The sequence below is a fragment of the Centropristis striata genome, chromosome 23 (genome assembly GCF_030273125.1).
Source record: "Centropristis striata isolate RG_2023a ecotype Rhode Island chromosome 23, C.striata_1.0, whole genome shotgun sequence".
Classification (NCBI taxonomy): Eukaryota; Metazoa; Chordata; class Actinopteri; order Perciformes; family Serranidae; genus Centropristis; species Centropristis striata.
Genome location: NC_081539.1, coordinates 25,484,807 through 25,503,785, shown reverse-complemented (window position 1 = coordinate 25,503,785; position 18,979 = coordinate 25,484,807). Strand labels below are relative to the sequence as shown.

The 18,979-nt window shown below is 41.1% G+C and overlaps 1 protein-coding gene across 2 annotated transcripts in view; it reads right to left on the bottom strand.

The window, feature by feature from the left end:
- The window catches only part of svila (supervillin a), a 118,680-nt gene that overhangs the window by 38,341 nt on the left and 61,360 nt on the right, over nucleotides 1-18,979 (bottom strand). For both annotated transcript variants that reach the window (XM_059326713.1, XM_059326712.1), the window contains 8 exons: nucleotides 16,586-17,470; nucleotides 15,937-16,104; nucleotides 15,189-15,223; nucleotides 11,943-12,007; nucleotides 11,227-11,363; nucleotides 8,554-8,980; nucleotides 4,949-5,393; nucleotides 2,211-2,376 (listed from right to left, as the gene is read on the bottom strand). In XM_059326713.1, coding sequence (XP_059182696.1) covers nucleotides 2,211-2,376; nucleotides 4,949-5,393; nucleotides 8,554-8,980; nucleotides 11,227-11,363; nucleotides 11,943-12,007; nucleotides 15,189-15,223; nucleotides 15,937-16,104; nucleotides 16,586-17,470 — 2,328 coding nt within the window. The remainder of the gene's footprint in view (nucleotides 1-2,210; nucleotides 2,377-4,948; nucleotides 5,394-8,553; nucleotides 8,981-11,226; nucleotides 11,364-11,942; nucleotides 12,008-15,188; nucleotides 15,224-15,936; nucleotides 16,105-16,585; nucleotides 17,471-18,979) is intronic.

The window sequence follows — 18,979 nt, the reverse complement described above, 5'->3', positions numbered from 1 at the left end:
GACATGGTCAAAGAGTAACGAGCAGACTGGAACACACACCCTGTAACACCACTTCTATTATGTCATCAATCGATTCAGAGTGTGATCGCTGCCTCAAAGCAGCCCACTCTGCTTGTTAACACAATGTGACAACTGCTCTTATGTAATCATTTCCAATCCAATACTGAGCTTCAGTTAAAGTGTACAAGTGCATTTAAAATGCACTGCAGCAGTTTCACATAATACCAATGATATCAGCGTGCTGACCAAGGTTATTATAGTTAACGAAAACTAACAAAATAACGAAAACTGGAATTGAAAAAACATTTTCGTTAACTGAAAGAAAAATAAAAACGAGAGTTTATTAAAAAAACGATAACTAACTGAAACTGTATGATTACAAAACTAACTAAAATTATAGTGAAAATGTCCTTCATTTTTGTCTTTGTCAGCTTTTTTCATATGTAAAGAGAAGTTGAAAAAAAAAAAAAACATCAGCATGCTTTGTGCTTTAATAACAGCTGACAAACTGACTCCGTATTCAAATATGGAAGCTTATTCCTGCGAATGTGATGGAAAAATAAAAGATCATGACAGTCATAAGAAACTTCCCATAATGACCTATTATCTCGAAAGAAAGGCTTAGTATTGCAAAATAATGAGAACTTACTTAAATTATTGACTTACTTATCTTGAAAGAATGAGTCTCTTTTGAGAAACGTTCAGATACCGAGTCATTACTACAAGGTTACCAAGTCGTTATTCAGAGGAAGTTTCTCTTTCTTTCGAAAACAATAATCCAGGTTTCATTTTATTGATGGAAATTGGCTTCCATATTTAAGGGTAAAAGGGATAGTAGATAGGATTTTAGACATTAAGCTGTATGAAATACTTGCCAGTAGTGTAGTGGATGCAAAGCTATTAGCTTACTATCTGAGCGCCGGTATTGTACTTCTGCCTGGTTCTGATTGTAAAATAGATAGCTCCGGCCAGCTGGGAGGGAAACTACAAGGTTTTACTGCACAAAATTGACAAGCACGTAATATTACTACGTGCAAAAAATACAAACCAACATAGTGCAGAGTGAAGTTTGTTTCTGGTATACATGAGGACCATTGTTTTGTAGTGGAATGAGTGACCTTTTAGTGCTCACGTAGCTTTGTGGAGTAAAACCTTTTGGTGACCCTACCAACTGACTGGAACTATCTATTCTATATCCAGACACCCGATAAGCAATAAACTGATAGCTTTGCATCCACTACACTCCTGGCAAGTATTCCATACAACTTCATGTCCAAAATCCTGAACGATCCCTTTAAGTCTGGTACTATTCTATGTTTGTACCAAAGCATGACAGGTCTTAATCCTCATTAGCACATATACTGTAATTTAACTTTTGAGTAAGGTTGTTAAAAGACTACAGTAGAAAAATAACTGAGTCCACTTTAAAAATTAAGCACCGTATACGTTTGTGCCCTGTTTTTAAAGTCTTACATCTCCAGGAGGAACACCTCAAAAAAGGTGTGTCTAAAAACAAGATAAAAACACTAAATCTGAGAGAAAAGATCTTGCTGCATGGACAGATAATTTCACTTGACAAGATTTCTTAAATTGAGATTATTAAATCTAGGAATAATCACGATGAACACTTAAAATAAAATATTAACTCTTAAAACAAGATAAATTATCTAACACTTCTAAATTTTATTTATCTTGGTAAGAAACAAATAATTTGTAGTGCACTCTGCTCGGGCCAGTTCATCGCTGCTTGCAGCTTTAATTTATCTTGTTTTAAGAGTTAAAACAAACTAATTGTTGATTTTGGTATTTCATTGAATTTGTGAAAGAATAAAAACAAGAATATCAGCATCTTTATGCAAGGAGTTGCAGTATTAAGAGATTAAAAGCAGTAACGTGACTCCATTCTGTGTAAGAAACGAGGTCAGAAACACAGAATAAAAAAAAAATACCTGTCCACCTGATATCCACTCTTTATCCTGAGGAGCCTGGCAACACAGCAGGAGTGGCTGAAAATATAAACTCTACCTACCCACTAACTCACTCTGTTTTGTCCTAACGGTCTCATTTTCGGTCTGAATCTAGCCCACATAAACAATGTTAAGGCTAAAGAATAAAAACTTTCCTTTCAGTCCCTGTTTGAAAACAACATTCTGGATGCACAAAAAGAAGAAAACGAGCCCACTGTGAGCTGAACGTCTCTCCCAGCTCACCTCTCTTTGATGGACATGTGTCTGGCCATCATCATGTCGCTCAGCTCGTCTGAGTCCTCCGGCTGCAGCAGGCCGTCTGTGTGTGTGTCTGCTGCTGGAGGCAGACACACACTGCTGGGGGAAGCAGACGGAGCTCTGGCTGTCACCACGGTGGACTCCGGCAGCTCTGTGAGCACAAGCAGACACAAAAGGAGGCAAATCAATAAGCTGACACGTAAATGTTAACATGTGGCATAACAATACATCCATCTGGATCAATATCCCTTCAGTGACGCAAAAGCATGCACTGCAAAGTCATAATAGTGATACATATCATCTTTAAGAGACATTTATTTTCTAAATGATGGATTCATATTCATTATTTTAATTGTTTAATCAAAAATAATTTACCAAATGGGTAACACTTTAGATTAGGAAACACATATTCAACATTAATTAGTTGCTTATTAGCATGCAAATAAGTAACATATTGGCTCTTAATTAGTCATTATTAAGTAGTTATTAATGCCTTATTCTGCATGGCCTTATTATACAACCAGTAAGACATTAACTAAGAGTTTTTCCACAATAACCTCAGAATTATTGCTTATTAGTAGTAAGTAAGGGAGTTGTTGTATACGAGTTATGATCTTAATATGCTTTACTTTGTATGGACTTTATAAGTCTCTACATAGCGGTGAACGAAACCATGGAAACGGCAAATAGCCACCTTCTCCAGACCTTTGACGTGACTAGTGGCTCCTTTTGGTAGATTGGATGAGGATTGGTAGATTGTAATGTCAATCATTACTCTACAAAGCGGCTCACTGGTAGACTAACATTGGTGCAAAGTGACCCATACAAAGTAAAGCTCATTAAGATCATAACTCATATACAACAACTCCCTTACTTACTGCTAATAATCAATAATTCTGAGGTTATTGAGGGAAAACAGTAAATGTCTTACTGGTTGTATAATAAGGCCATGCAGAATAAGGCATTAATTACTACTTAATAATGACCAATTAAGAGACAATATGTTACTTATTTGCATGCTAATAAGCAGCTAATTAATGTTGAATATGTGTTCCCTAATATAAAGTGTTACCAAAAATGGTATTTAAATGACTGGAAGAGACAATATTTTAGTTGCTTTTTGTTAGTTGATATGAATGGAAGTGATTGTGTTTAATATGAAGTCTCCTATCGTGGCAGACATTGTAATGTAAGCAAATATCATAAAAAACAATTGATTTAATCATTTGCAAATTATATAATTTACTACATAGAAGGGCTTATTTAAAAAAAAAAACTAAAAAAAAACAGGTTTAACAGGCTTTAAAAAATACATTCTGCACATTGATCCATGTATCAAATTATAAGATACGTCTCTAAATAACTCAATATTCCAAAAGTTCCCTGACTGCAGGATTTAGCATAAAAGTAGAGTCATGGCTCCCAGGGTGTAAACTCTGCAGAAAGAACAGCGTGGGAGCAGACGTCTTTCATGCTCACCGAGAAGCTCTGATCCAGTGTGAGAAGCAGCGCAGACACTTTTCACACAGTTGTAATCAAATAACCCACGCTGAAGACGCTTGTCAAGACACTACTGCCTGCTTTTTGTCTGTGCATCCAAACTGCTCAATCACTCAGCAAATATCATGGTTTCTGTGCTCCGACTGCACTGGCACAGACAGAATCAAAGTGTTTACTGCTCAGACATAAAGGAAGCCTGAAAACCACAATCTGAATGTAACTGTGTGACACACGCAGGAAATGTGGTTGAATAAGAAGAGCTTGTTGACTGTGGCCTGAAAGCAACACCGCTGTTTATTTAGTTTTACAGTATGCTCTTTAAATATTTAAAGCCCACTTCATTCTACTCTCCAGCATCATTTTTCATTCTGAAATGCTGTTATAATGACAATATTATCATAATCCTAACATGGTGCTATGTAGTATTGTGCTTACCATGTTCACCATGTCAGTTTTGCGTGATGCATGCTAGGATTTGGCACACAGTGTAAAATTCCATCTTTCCATTTTTTTTCTGTTAAATAAAATAAATATCAAACAGTCCCTAATCTACCACAAAAATGTGTCATTGCTGACATCTGTACACAGGTTTTAAATTCTTTGACAAATTATTATTATTTGACCTCTGATATATTATAAACTGTGGAAAAACTGAATGTCACATTTGAATCATGCACTGCAAAAAAAGGGGTGTCTAAAAACAAGATAAAAACACTAAATCTGAGGGAAATGATCTTGCAATGATGAGCTGCATGGACAGATAATTTCACTTGACACAAATTCTTAAATTAAGATAATTAAATCTAGAAATAAGCATGTTGAACGCTTAAAATAAGGAATTAACTCTTAAAACAAGATAAATTATATAACACTTCAAAATCTAAAGTTTTTTTTATCTTTGTAAGAAACAAATAATCTGCAGTGCACTCTGCTCGGGCCAGTTCATCGCTGCTTGCAGCTTTAATTTATCTTGTTTTAAGAGTTAATTTTATTATTTTAAGCGTTCAACATGCTTATTTCTAGATTTAACAATCGTAATTTAAGAGATTTAGTGTATTTATTTTGTTTTTAGACACCCCTTTTTTGCAGCGAGTCATTTATAAATTCCCAAAAAGACACATTTAAAGTTTACGCTTAGTTTAGAGTGTATAAAACAAGAGAGAATTTCTGGAAAAAGTGAATCTTTAACAACGAAGCAATAATTCCCTCTGTGCTGTTCTTACCTCCACTGATGCCCCGGCTCCTGTGGCTGTCTGGGTAGTGTGCTTCCTCCTGCCTCTCCTGGAGCATGTGGCTCTCTGAGCTCTGTCGGGCTCTGTCTCCCCGCCCCCTGACCAGCCACTGCTCCTCCTCCTCCTGCTCCTCCTCCTCCCCCCTCCGCTCTCGTCCAGCCTGGGGCTGGGGCAGAGCGGCCTGCCTGACCACTCCATCAGGAGAGGGCAGCTTCCTCTTCCCTCCTCCTAGATCGTGGTCCGTGGAGTCCAGGGACCTCCAGGTGGGGCCGTCTGCGTGGTGAGACCTGTCAGAGCTGGGGGGGAGGGGTTGGACCTGAGCTGGTGCTCTGGTTAAGTGAATGTCTCCAGCATGGTCAGTAGAGACAGTGGCTTCTCTCAGAGCAGAGGAGGAGGATGAATCAGGGAGCTGCCCGAACCGAGAGCCGTTTTGAAGCTATAACAAGGCGGTAGAAAGAGAAAAAGGCTGTAACAAAGGCCGAGAAACAGGTCGGGCAAACTGCACACACACACACAAATTGAGAGAAACACGCTGACTAATCACTGCCTGACTCACTGCACTTCCTGAGCATCAAAGGGCAGCCTATCTTGCCGGTCAACTGCAGCCCACATCACAAAGCCATGCCAGCATCCCCCCTACGCACAATACATCCAGCTGGAGCCAACGGACCCACTTTCCAACTTAAGTTAGAGAACTAACCTGACATATCTGCTGAGTAATACAAGACAAGCAACAGTACATGTCCATGGAAACTGAAAAATCTTGCAAAACAGAGTCCTTTGACTTCCCCTCCCTGAAAGAGTTGGCAGTTATGAACGAGCTGATGAAAAATAGCTGCTTTCAGTCCGTGTGGTGGTGAGGGAGAGTTTCAGAGGTTTTGTTCTCTCCTCCACCACAGAAGCATCTTTCAAGCACTCAGCCTCGCTTAAATATGGTCAGCAGCATCATCCGTCCACACACCAGATCACAGCCGCCTCATTGACACAGCAGCATGATGAGAACTGAGTCAGACCTTACTCAGAAGCAGGGCAAAGCGCCGTACATTCAGAATGAAATCACACAACATAGATACGGGATGCCACACAGCATGTGATACTGGCTCATTTCTGAGAAGAGTGCCCCAGCTGAGTCTCAGGCAGATGCATGGTGGCTGTGCAGAGGAACCTTACTTGTAGAAGTTCTACTGGGCTGTCACACAGCTCCCGTTCACCCCAGTCTATGTCTGAAGGCTCCTGGAGCACAAACACGCACATGCTACAATGCATTGTTCATGTATTCACTATGTTTAAACAGGGATGGGTTAAACTGCATCTGCCTGACATCCTTTGATTGTTAAATAAAATAATTGTATTTATTTTATATCTTGTACCCATTCTTTTTACTTACTTCCAATTCTGTTCTTCCATATTATAATTCAACTACTGCTATTTCTGTATTGCATGTTTCCATTCAGTTTTTCTTCCTGTTAAAGCTTTATTCCTGGAGTTTTTCATGTTCCAAATAAGGAAGAGGGTAGGGTGTGATGTACACACTGTAAAGCCCTCTAAAAACGTGGTTTTGATCTCTATAAAAACAGTTAAATTAATATTTTGGTTCAAGGATTTTCTTTCAAATGATGAGAAGCATGCTCTTCTGCTTTTTTGCAGAGAGTTAAATAAGAAGTTTGAAACCACTCTCACCAGACGCTCACAGCTGTACATTTAGTAGGGGTGTGATGATACTCTCAGCTCACGAGACGAGACGAGACACGATATTGGGTTCACAAGAACAAGACAAGACTTTAAGAAAACTACAATGATATAATATGACTGGACCAACAGACTTTTATTTAACCGAGTTGCACATGCATTTTGAAATGTTTTATTATAACTCTTTACATGCATGATGTAGGCATGAGCTTTTAATAAACTTTTTCCACAAATTGAAACTAAAACTAAAATTTATAAAAGTTAAAATAAATATAGAGGTGACGTATGGTAATAGTTTACTGACAGTTTCGACCGTCATCACAAACATGACGGATTAAACACGGGAGACGCAACTTTGGCCGCCGTCGCTAACTGTACAACATCAGCAGCTGATCAAAACAAAGCAGCATGGCTAATTATCATAAACATAGCGATCTTTAATTAACCGGCGTCGCTAACTGTGCACAGAGTGTTCGGTGCTTGTTGTAAACGAACAGAGATCGCTAAGTGAACACCTCCTGCAGCAGCAGCACATACACACTGTACTGCTACAGAGCTAACTGGAGCTAACTGGAGCTAACTGCCGCTAACAGTTGGCTCTGTTTCTGCAGCTGGGAGAGACTGCTGCAGCAGGACTGTGCTGCTTCGATTCGTTCTTACTCTTCTTAACGAGCTGCCGGCCCCTGCGACGTCACTTTGGCTGCTTGCTGCTTCCCCTCCTGCTCTTCTTCTTTTCATTTGGATAACTCTGAAACCCCGCGAGACTGATTTTTAACGCGACGAGAAATATCGTCGAGTTTAATCTCGCGAGATCTCGCGGCACGAGATCTCGTCACTGCCCTATTATTTAGTCCATGATTTAGTCCAGGGATTCCCAAAGTGTGGTGCGTGCACCCCTGGGGGTGCGTGAGCTGCTGCTAGGGGGTGCGCGAGATAAAAAAAATATAATGGGGGTCTGATAATGACACAATTACATTTCATTTTTGCATCTATTTTTTGGTTATTTGGTAATTTTAACATGTATTTTTGGTCAATTTGTGTCTATTTTGATAATTTTGTGTCATCTTTGGTCATTTTTGCATCTATTTTTGGTTGTTTTTGATCTTATAATGAAGCGTAGAAGAAGTTAGCTTCTTGTTCTTGTATCATTTTTCCAACCTGTTTTATGATGACTGGGTTGTGTTAGCTCCACGCTCATTTAAATTTGCTGCAATTTTTGTTCAACGCAGCTCAAATATTTTACATTTTCCCCAACTGATCTGCTTTCTGCCTCTGATCCTGAGCCTGTCATCATCCTCCACCTTTAATATGGCTATAAAAACTCTTATTGCATTTTGTTTTTTTTGAAGGTGTGGGGGATTGGGGGTGAGTCAACCCAGTTGGGACATAGAAGGGGGTGCACGGCAGAAAAAGTTTGGGAACCGCTGATTTAGTCTATACACACACACCAAAATGTAAAAATAACAGTTTGTGAATTTAGAGGGAGTGAGGTGATCATTACTTTTTGACTACAGTTACCGCCTCAAATCTCTGCCTCATATTCTCACAGTGATAAGGCCAAGACATACAGTGGCTCCAGAGCGTTGCTTCCATATAACCACAAAACAGAACCTTTTTGGTTTGTGTATGGTTCAAACAAAACCAAAATGTCACGGTATTCCTTTCAAACAATATCTTTTCAAATGTGTACAACTTGAAATGACAGGTTATAGCCATAAAATATGGTCCTGAGTTGAAATAATACTTCTGTTTTATAAAACATTACAATCTAGGGAAAAATGACTATATTCTTATTAGAATTAAAAGGGAAAGAGTTAAGATAACTTGAGTTTAAATGTAATGGAATATAGGCAGAAAAAAATGTTATTTTAGAGGATAAACTGTAAATGATGGTGCTGCTGGTTTACCTGCTCCATATCTCCCAGAGTGATGGGTTGTGTCTGGTAGCGAGCGTGGTTCCTGCGTTGGCGTGTGTCCCCCCTGGTGCGGGTGACCCTGATGGGAGGCTGAGCCAGTCTGTTAAACAGCGCCATCTTTTCTGCCAGGCTGAGGGTGCAGAGGTCAGGCTCATCCTGAACCTGACCGTGGCTTTGACCACCCTGTTCCTGGCTCCGACTCTGGTCCTTTCCCTCCACTGCCGACACTGTTGGTTTAGGACGATGGACCTCCTGGGCCTCCTGCATCTGCCGGGCCTCCTGCATCTGACGAGCCTCCTGCATCTGACGAGCCTCCTGCATCTGACGAGCCTCTTGCATCTGACGAGCCTCCTGCATCTGACGAGCCTCCCGCGCCTGCTCCCGAGCGGCGGCGCTCTGTTGCGAGGACGCCTGCAGGCTGAGGGCAGGATGACACCCGAGGGACAGAGGTAGGAGAAAGGGAGACTTCTGGTAAGCATGGAAGGAGCTCATGCAAGCTAGCAACTGGCATGCTACATGGCAGGCAGCATTGTAGAGCTGTGTGCATCCAGTGACAACAATGTTCAAAAAAGAGCTGTTACCCACACACACACACACACACACACACACACACACACACAGTGAGGCATGCCCACTACAAAAAGCATTGATATAGAGATATAAGAAAAACCCTTCTAATCTTTTTAGTCATGTAATAATAAAACCATGTAGTTTGCTCCAATCACACAGGAGGGCACCAAAACTCAAAAAAACACTTTAAATCCATTCACATCCTGTGCTCTGGTGTTGGAGCAGCATTCAGTAAAGATGAGTCATGTTAGTGACACACTGCAGGTCGGCGTGAGCATTGTATCCGTGCCATGTACCTGTATGGCGGGACAGTGCTGCACACTAGAGTGGGGCTAGGGATGCGTGCTACAGCAGTGTGAACAGACACCGTGTGTGGCACATGAGAGGGGGCGCTACAGCAGCGAAAGACAGGGACAAAGTCAGACACACAAAGAGTGACAGAGAAAACACACACAGGGAATAAACCAGATGACCTCGAGGTAATTAAGGCAAAAAAGATCATTCAGGCTAAGGGAGAGGAATAGAAAATAGTGAGATAAAGTAGGCTGGAGGATTAAACCACATTTCATTTCAGAATTCATGAACAATTTGAAGTGAATTCATGTGATTTTAAATCACGACAAAATGTGAAGGTTCAGCATCAGGTTGACAGACCAAGAAAATGTTGTTAAATCATAAAGATTGTGGAAGTTTCAAATGTAGGTGAAAATGTAGGTTTACCCAAATCACACAAAACATTGTCTTACTTAGCCCTACTCACCTAGTCATACAAACAGTTTGGGTTTTAGAGCAGTATCTAGGATTTACAACATTACAAAATCAAACTTAACTTCTCTTTCCAGAATAAGTGTTCCTCGATAATACACAGAACTCATTGTTCACAATTGTCATAGTGAATATTTCTGCTGTATTTACTGTAGTTCCAAAACTGTTTAGAGTGAAGTCTGTGAATAATCCAGAGCAATGGGAACTTTACTAAGCAATGTGTGGCTGTTAAATAGTCCACATTTTCAGTTAATCTCAATAGCGAGCCTCTGGACCTAAAAAGTGAAGCCAATGTGGACGTGCATTAAACCTGCATTCTCTCAAATGGCCAGCAGGGGGCAACTTCACTGATTAAAAAAAAAAAAAAGGGTCAGATTGTATGTAAGTCAATAAGAAACCCTTCTTCTCACTTGATTTATTACCTCAGTAAACATTCAAATATTGTATTTATGGTCTCAATCACACATTCCATGTAATTTTCCATACAGCATATTTGTTTTGTAAACCATGGCCCTATTTAGAGCAAGATAGACCACAAAGCAGGGTAGCTGTGCATTCTCGTCTTGGAATTTTGGCCTTTTCTCAGTGTATTTTCATTGGAAAGGGGTTTTCTTGGTCAATTTGGTAGCTTTAAAAATTATTGTGCAGTGTTTAGTTGGACTAAAAAGTACTCTGAGCAGTTGAGTGTTTATTTTGTCCCTTGCAAACCAAGCTAGCTAGTAGATATGTGAATCAGCAGAGGTCCTACGATACGATTTTATCCTGATACTTGAGTCACGATACAATATTATTGGGATTTCACTGTTTAACTGCATTTTGTGTCCACTAAATTTTATTCAGTCAAGAACTGTTTTGTCAAATAAGAGAAAATTCTCAGTCTATTCATCTCACTTCAGTCTTTTTATTTCTCCACAATGAGAGTCAAACCCACAGACTGACCAACAAAGTATCCAGTGGCATAGTGACCCTACTATGGCCTCTGGAAAACAACAAAAAGGTGAAAATACTTACTCTAAATAAACGCTAAATATCGATACTAGGTTGCCATGAAACGATATGATGTTGCCACACAAAATATTGCGCTTGTTGCAAAAAATAATATAATGACAGCCAAAAACCAAGATGGCGACAGCCAAAATACAGAACGCAAGCCTTTGAAACCAGGGTCCATACCAGTGGCAGTATTGGAGTTGAGGCAGAAATCTAAGATCTCTAAAATGTGGTTGGATACCATTAGGGGTGGATAAGAATGTTTTTGTAATTTGGGTCAAACTACGTCAAACTTTTTCTTTAATCGATGTTCAAACAAAGTCATTCGTTAAGACTTACGTGGCAGCAATGACTACTTCTTCAGTGGTGACTGGCTGCGTTCTGGATCGGTCTTGAGTCCGTCTTAGTCTCCTGTCCACCGCTGCATTCCTGGACCGTGGTTTAGGAGCTCCGCCATCAATGCTCTTCTCCAGTTCCTGGAAAGAAAAAAAAGGAGCAAACATGGAAAATCATTTTAAATCAATGGAATAGTTCACCTCGCCTTAACTCTAGTGGGATAATCTGTAGAGTAGAGTTCCCTCAGTTAGTGCGGGGCTAAAACATTAGCTTCACACACTTTTACAACAGAATATTTACATTGAAAGTGACAGTGGGTTCAAAGACTGAATTGGCTACTGAAGTAGATCAAATTAGCATAACTGTGATTAAAGACATTAAGTACACTAAGATCATATCTATTATCAAAGCCGTTTGTATCTAGTAACTTGAATTTAAGCAACTGAGACTACAGGGCATGTTTGAGGTCAGTTTCACAGATGTGGATTGAAACATGCTCCAATAAAATGCTTGTTTCGGTGGAATGCCTCTACTGAAACTAAATCATGATTATTTCCAAGTTTTCCTCTCTAAATCTTCACAGTAATGAGAGGACAGAAAATAAAATGTGTCAATGTTTGTGTCCATGATTGAAAGCACATTTCCTTCATGTTTGGCGCCTGGAAACAGCATGTAATCTGTAGAAATGAGAGGACAAACAGGCAATAGATGAAGCTCACCCTGAAGAGAGAGCGCTTGGCTGCTACGCTCAGCTTGGCCCGGTCATCTAGCTTCTCTTCATCAGCTACGGAGAGAGGCAGAGAACATAATGACATGACAAACAAATGGAGCCATCAAGAGCATAATGAACCTTTTCCAGGGTTTCATTTTAAAATGAGTCTGTTGGAAATGGAAACATTACAAAGTAAGCTTGACTGGTGCTTTCAGCCAATCCCTGGAGCTAAATTAGCTTGATCTGTTAGCTAGCTAGAGCTGATAAACCTGATGAAATCTGCAGTCTTTAGCTAGAAATAAGAAGCCTGCGTTAGTCTACGTCTGTCTGAAAACAAGGAGCCTTTGTAGGCTATTTATAGCCTGGGTATACCCATGCTGCCTTTGCGCTCAATTTAGTTTTTCATCTGCAAGGCGGCATGGTGTCCATGACCGATTTTTAGCCCTGCTTTTGGTATCCAATCACAGAACGGGGAGGGACGGCAAGACGATGACGCGTACTATTGGACAGATGGAAGCTTGGATCTAGCTGTAGACAGTGTTCTAGATAGTTTAGAGCAAAAGTTTATCTTAAAAGAAGAACAACGTTTGGCTTTACAATTACTTTCTCACCACCAAAAAGGATGTCTTAGTCTTGCTTCCAACAGGATTTGGCAAAAGCCTAATCTACCAACTAGCCCCGTTAGTGGCTAAGCCAACTGGGTTCAGCGAGAGCCCGGTCGTTGTGTTCGTCTGGCCATTGATCGCCTTGATGGAGGACCAGATAAAGGAGGCGTGAATATGTGGAGTGTCCTTCTTCCTTCATATATATCTTGCACAAACGGGCAATAATCGTTCGGCGCCATCGTGTAAACATCAGTTGTCTTCTTCCTTGATGCTTCCTCGCCAAATTTCTGTCACTTTTCAATTGGCTAAGAGCTACGTACAGATGCTTATGATAGACATTCGTAGCGCCCAATAAACGGCTCTGGGCGATCTTAAACCATGCCTCCTCTACGGAAAAAAGAATAGGTGGTCTCCAGACTACAGGAGGCTAGGCTATTTAAGGAAGAACTCAAGAATTTTGAGTTTTAAATCTACCACAATCAAATGTTAGAAAATCAATTGCATCACATTTAGAGAATAGACGATATGACTAGGTGCAAGACCTCCCTGAGGTTCAATTAAATTGTCTCAGAAATATTCCATCGATTGTGAAAGAAGACTTACTTCCCAATGCAAAACATCTGTAAGTGTAATGTACTTCAAATGCATTGGTCAGTCATAATGTTTACCTTCATAACTACAAAGCAACAGCACCATCCAGATTTATAACTGTGTGCAAAAATTAACCACAGAACCTGTGACTGGTGTCAGTGAAGAGGCTATACAGAGCTAGACAGGTGTGAGAGGCATGGCTGCACACACGCACAAACATACTCTCTCTGCAAGACATATGACATGACATCACCAAACAACTATTCCCTTTGACTGACACCGCTGTTCTGTGCTGTACTCTGCTCTGCTCCCTCTAATTCTCCTCAGTAGAAAAAGCGTCCCAGCTGAGTTTGTGCTTATAAGAAGCAGATGAGCTGGTTCTGCCCTCAGTGGAGCTGCTGTGCTGTTATGCTACTGTGAGCACCAGTAATGACTCTATAAACTCCTTCGAAATGTTGTGCTTTCCTGTTAAAAAAGTACATTTGAGTCACTTGGCCTCCACCCACTCTTCTTGAAGCTTTGACATAAAGCCAATGGAAAGTCACATTTTATTCATTTGTGGCCAGTGGCAACTGTGAAGCTCAAGTTAATGATGTTGTTTCATTAGGAACTGTATACGTATACTAGATAGTATAGTATATTGACCACTTAATGGCAGATAGCCATACCTTTGCCACACTGAGTCCCTGCAAGTATGATGCATAACCAATTTAACTGAGATGGAAAGAACTCAACCTAAAGCTGATTAGATCAGTTTTACATCTTCATGACCTCATCAACTCCATCCATTTCCATCCATCCATTTTTATCCACTTATCTTGGGCAGCAGGCTTAGCAAGGTATTCCAGATGCCCCAGCAACGTTTTCCAGCTCTTCCTGGGGAATTCTGAGGCACTCCAGGCCAGATGAGATGTAGAATCTCAACAGCATGTTTTGGGTCTACCCCAGGGCCTCAAACCAGCTGGACATGCCCAGAAAACGTAAAATGGGAGGTGCCCAGGGGGCATCTGTTCAAGAAGACCAACTTAACAGACTCTTTTCTAGATGTCTCAACTCCTCACCCTGTCTCTAAGGAAGATACAAAAAGCTCCTGGAGGAATCATTGGGTTCGTACTAGGCAACTTTGCGGACTTAAACCCATGCAAGGTGGAGGTAGCAACGACCCTGTTACCTAATATTTCTGCAGTAGCCTCCCACAGTACTCTCTGGGGAACACTGCTGTAAGCTTTCTCTGAGTCCACAAAACAGTTGTAGACTGGATGGGCAAGCTCCAATGACCCAACAGCCTTGCAAAGGTAAAAAGCTGGTATACTCTTCCACGGCCAGGACAGAATCTGTAGTTGGGTTGCCCAAATTGCTTGACAACATTCTGAGTGTGGGTCTGTAATTCTGCGACCTTGTTGAACACAATTGTCTAATTTTAAGTTTGCCAGAACCTCCCAAAAGTCGTTCTCCATAGCCCCCTTGAATTTCTCCCACACCTTGGTGTTTGCAAAACAGTGATGAAATTAACTTCACTCAAAAACCCATAGTGGTACTTGCGAATTACAAAGCCTCCCTCAATTTTTGCCGATACAAAATATAGTGTGAATGTTTGCATTCAGTAGCATTACCTCATAAGTCAAAGTCACACCATGAAACTAAAAACCTATTCCCCATTTAATTCGTGAACCAAACTTCATTACTCCAACTGCTGTAAATGCACCATTGGACATTATGCAACTGGAAGTCCTGGCCAAGTAATCTCATTGCTCAAACACATACTACAGCCATGCTGATAATTCCACTAAAGCTAGCCATGCTTAATCAATTACCTCACCAACACTCTACAGAGGCTACAGTAGTTTATGAGCTTTACGCGATACAGTACAAGTGTTTGTAGCAATACATTGAGACCCATAAATCCTCAATGCCTATAACAACATACAGACATGCATTCTTAACAAAATGTGTACTTTATAAGTCCACTTACTGTTATAGATATATTCTGAGAATCAAGTTCTACACCAATACCTTTAACTCTTAGTCAAGTTAGGGGAGAGAGAGAATACACTTACCTTCAGTTGAAGCAAGATCAGAACTCACACAGGACCTTCAAAAGTGCACAAAGAAAAAGACAATCAGAAAAAGCTCCTAGTATCTATGCAACAGTGCATACCTCAGTAATATGAAAGGGTGGTGAGTGGTTAGAGACGGGAGAGAGAACACTAGTCACAGAGGTGAGGAGATGCAGTGAAAAGCAGTCGTTTCTGGTATGCTGGAAATGTGAGTGTTAGAAGAAATGAAAAGGGAAACACAGTCTAGTAAAGCAGACTAAGCTGGAGAATTAGATGGTATTACAGAAGTCTGTTTGGTTCCATGGTCTCAGGGAGTGATTACCAACAAAGGCCAATTCATACTTCCTTGGTATGGTCACATGTGATGACCACTGCCAAGGTCCAATCAGAGCAACCTTCGGCCTTAAAGCTTCCCCGTTTGCTAATGTTGTTAGAGGGGTAAAATCAGTGTGTATGTATATATGTGTGTGTGTGTGTGTGTGCGTGTACGTGGTTGTGTCTAACCTATGATCCAGCTCATGGTATTATTTTATTATTGACTAACTAGATACTATAGAATTCTTTATTGTACACTAAACAGCGTATACTTAATGTTTAATCAGTACAGTGCACCAGAATCTGATTGGAATCAACATATCTGTGCATCAGATATTATAAAATCAACACTTTGTTATGATTTCCTTGACATGCATTATCATATAGCATATTCTTCACTCTCAGCCATGCATTCTAGAGTCCAGGGCAGTACCTATCAGTCTCCTGGCGCTCAGCAGATGTGATGGGCTGCGTCCTAAACCTCTCTGAGGTCTTTCTACTCTCCCCAGGATAGATATACTGTCGGGGCCTGCGGCCCCTGTCCCTCTCCCCTCTCCATAGGGCCCCGGAGTCTGCGAGTGCCCTGTCCCCTTCAACCTCACTGGAGGGGCCCACCAAGGAGAGGGACCAACAGATAGTACCAATAGGAAAAAGAAAATAAAGCATAGTGAGGGAGAGATAGAGAGGGACTGGTAGCAAAATTGGAAATTTTTAATTGCAGAGGTGAACATTTGAATATTCAGCCACACCTCTGGTTTTCAACTACTTTATACGAGCAAGACCATGCAGATTTATTAGCTGTTAGAGCATGCACCCGTTCATTGGCCTCATGTAGTAACCAAACAAGTCACAGAGCCAGTAAAGAATATATATAATACATAGGAAGCTTAGTGTTAGGTGATTAATGCATTAATACCATTCTACAGATTAGAAACTCTATGCTTTGATGCGGAATTCACGCTAGCCTTAGTTGCTTGTTAGTCATTCAGTTGCCAGCCGATGTTGGGTAACAAGCATCAGTGTGAGTTCTAGAGAAGCCAGCCAGTGATTAGCAGCAGTGCAGCATTTAGTTTGCCACCTACAGCTCGTTCCTGCGGCTGGTCGGAGGGGTGGTGGTGCTCTCCATGTAGGAATGTCTGAGCTGGGCCACAGACACCCGGCTGTCCTGGTGACTCTCTTTGTTACTGAAACTCTCACCCTCCCTGATATCTCTAGGGTCGTGTGTTTGGTGCTGCAAGTTTCTGTGGTTAGACCCTCGTGGATCCCCGGCATCTGACACTGAGCGGCTCAGAGCGGTGCTGGAGCTGGAGCCTCCTGGGCCTGCATGTGCTGCTCTGGACTGGATGTGGGAGGCAGCCACCCCTTTGTGGATATAAATGGGGTTTTCCCGCTCTCTGGGCCTGCCCTCTGATGCTTGCAGATGGGAGGTGTGCTCTGGGTCGTCCCACCTGGCTCTGCTTCGGTGTCCTCGTCTTGCAGGCTCCTCTGCCTCAGCCTCCCTTGCCACGCTCAGTGCCAAGGACATCCCTAGCTCTTCTTCCCCTCTTCCTCTCCGTGGGTCCTCAGTGCTCCTCTCCCTGCGGCGGATCTCAGAGGGCAGCACGGCTTTCCTGCTTCTCAGAAGGCCCTCTGTCTTCACATCCTCAGACTCCTCAGTCTCTTCCTCCTGGGGCTGTTGCTGCTGCTGCCCAGCTCTGGATGTGGGACCAGAGGCCATGGAAAGGTAACTAGGGTAACCACCAGCGTCTTGTCCGCCTGGCGGCCCAGGTCGGGTCAGCTGAGCATGGGGGTGGTGGTAGGGCTGGGAAGAAAACTGCTGGGGCCCTGGTGGGTCTGTGTGGTAGCGTGTAGAGTTTTGGGTCTGGTGTTGAAATTGTCTGCGGTACACGGGGGCTTCGGGTACATTTCCGAGCTCTGGGCTCCTCTGGCGGCCATCCTCCTTGGCAAGCCTCTCTCTAACCCTGATTCTTAGGGAAAACAAAGGGCTTGTTAACATTTGTACTACATGAATGGACACAACACACGCTCTCAAACTCCTAAAGATGAATACTGTACTTGGTCTGATTAAAGGAGCAGACAAACACAGCACTCAGCTCCTATTCTCAGAGGAGTCATTGTCAGCCTGGCAGCATAAAGGGAGGAGCTTATTCCTTATCTTTCACAATGTGAAATGTGAACAAAAATTGTCAAATATTTTAAGTTCACATTGAATGCTTGGTCAGATTTTGGTTTGTTTTATGAAATATTTTAATTAACCCTTAACCCTCAAGTAGAGTCACTATGTGTCTTGGTAAGCTAGAGCATACAGAAAAGATCTGCCTACTTAGAAATGCCATACATGTGCATATGTGTTATAATATATAACTTATCATGACTTAACTGGCTGACATGGTGAAATAGCCATTAGCTAATCCTGAAAAGAAGTGGAAGATAACTGTAACTAAAGCCCCAAGTTACTAATGGAAGGTCTGTAGTACTCCAGGAAAAGAAGCAATGCCATGTTTAATATAATAAGTTTCTTCAAATATTTGTTTTCACAAGGGATTAAGCTGAACACAGCAACATGTGCATGAGATATGAAGTTATGGTCTGAAGCAAAAGGAACAGGAGCTGGTGGCGATGAGGATGACCATGATGTGGTGTCAGCTGACTCTCAGAACTCAGAGCAGAGGTTCTTAAACTTTTGTGTCTTGTAATCATCCCCAAACTCACATTTTTCCACCAACATGGAATGAGCTCCATTTTGGTTTACACACCTAATTTTGAACTGGTCAGAGAATCCTGACCAAAAATAAATTGATTATAAACCAAACAGTTGGTTCAAAGTTACAACCAAAAAAGATCTGGGGCCGGATTCATAAAGCATTCTTAAGAAGAAAATGCTTCTTAAGTGCCACTTTTTTCTTCACTTTGCTCTGAAGACAAAATTTAAGAAGCTTTGGTATTCATGAAGAAATTCTTATATTTTCTTTAGTTTCTTTCTTAACTTTCTTCTAAAGTTTTTTCCCCAAGATAGAACTTGAGAACAAATGAGATTCTTGAAAACAAAGTTCTTAGATTTCTTCTCAAATTTCTTCACAACTTTAAGAGAAGCCCTCAGCAGTCTGAAAACACCTACAGTGAAAAGCTAAGTCTTTATTTGTTTACTTGAACACATTTGTATGACATTTATTTGATTTCTTTAATATTTAGTTTAGCCCTAGACCATGTGGTAAAACATTTTGTTCATTGAAGTTGGTCAGAGTAGTTTTTTTGTGTGAATGTATCACATAAAGCATGTTTTGGCAGTTGACATATAATTGAAACGTCCTTTCAGTCTGTGTGACATGTCGGCCTTTTCCTAGATTACACTACAATGTACTCTTAGTAAATCACAGAGGCAGTTGTTGTGTTTGATATTACTAAATTAATCACTACGAACAATTGTTTTTCTGGTGAGTCATCTTAAGTTAAAAATCTAAGTGACAATCAAGTGA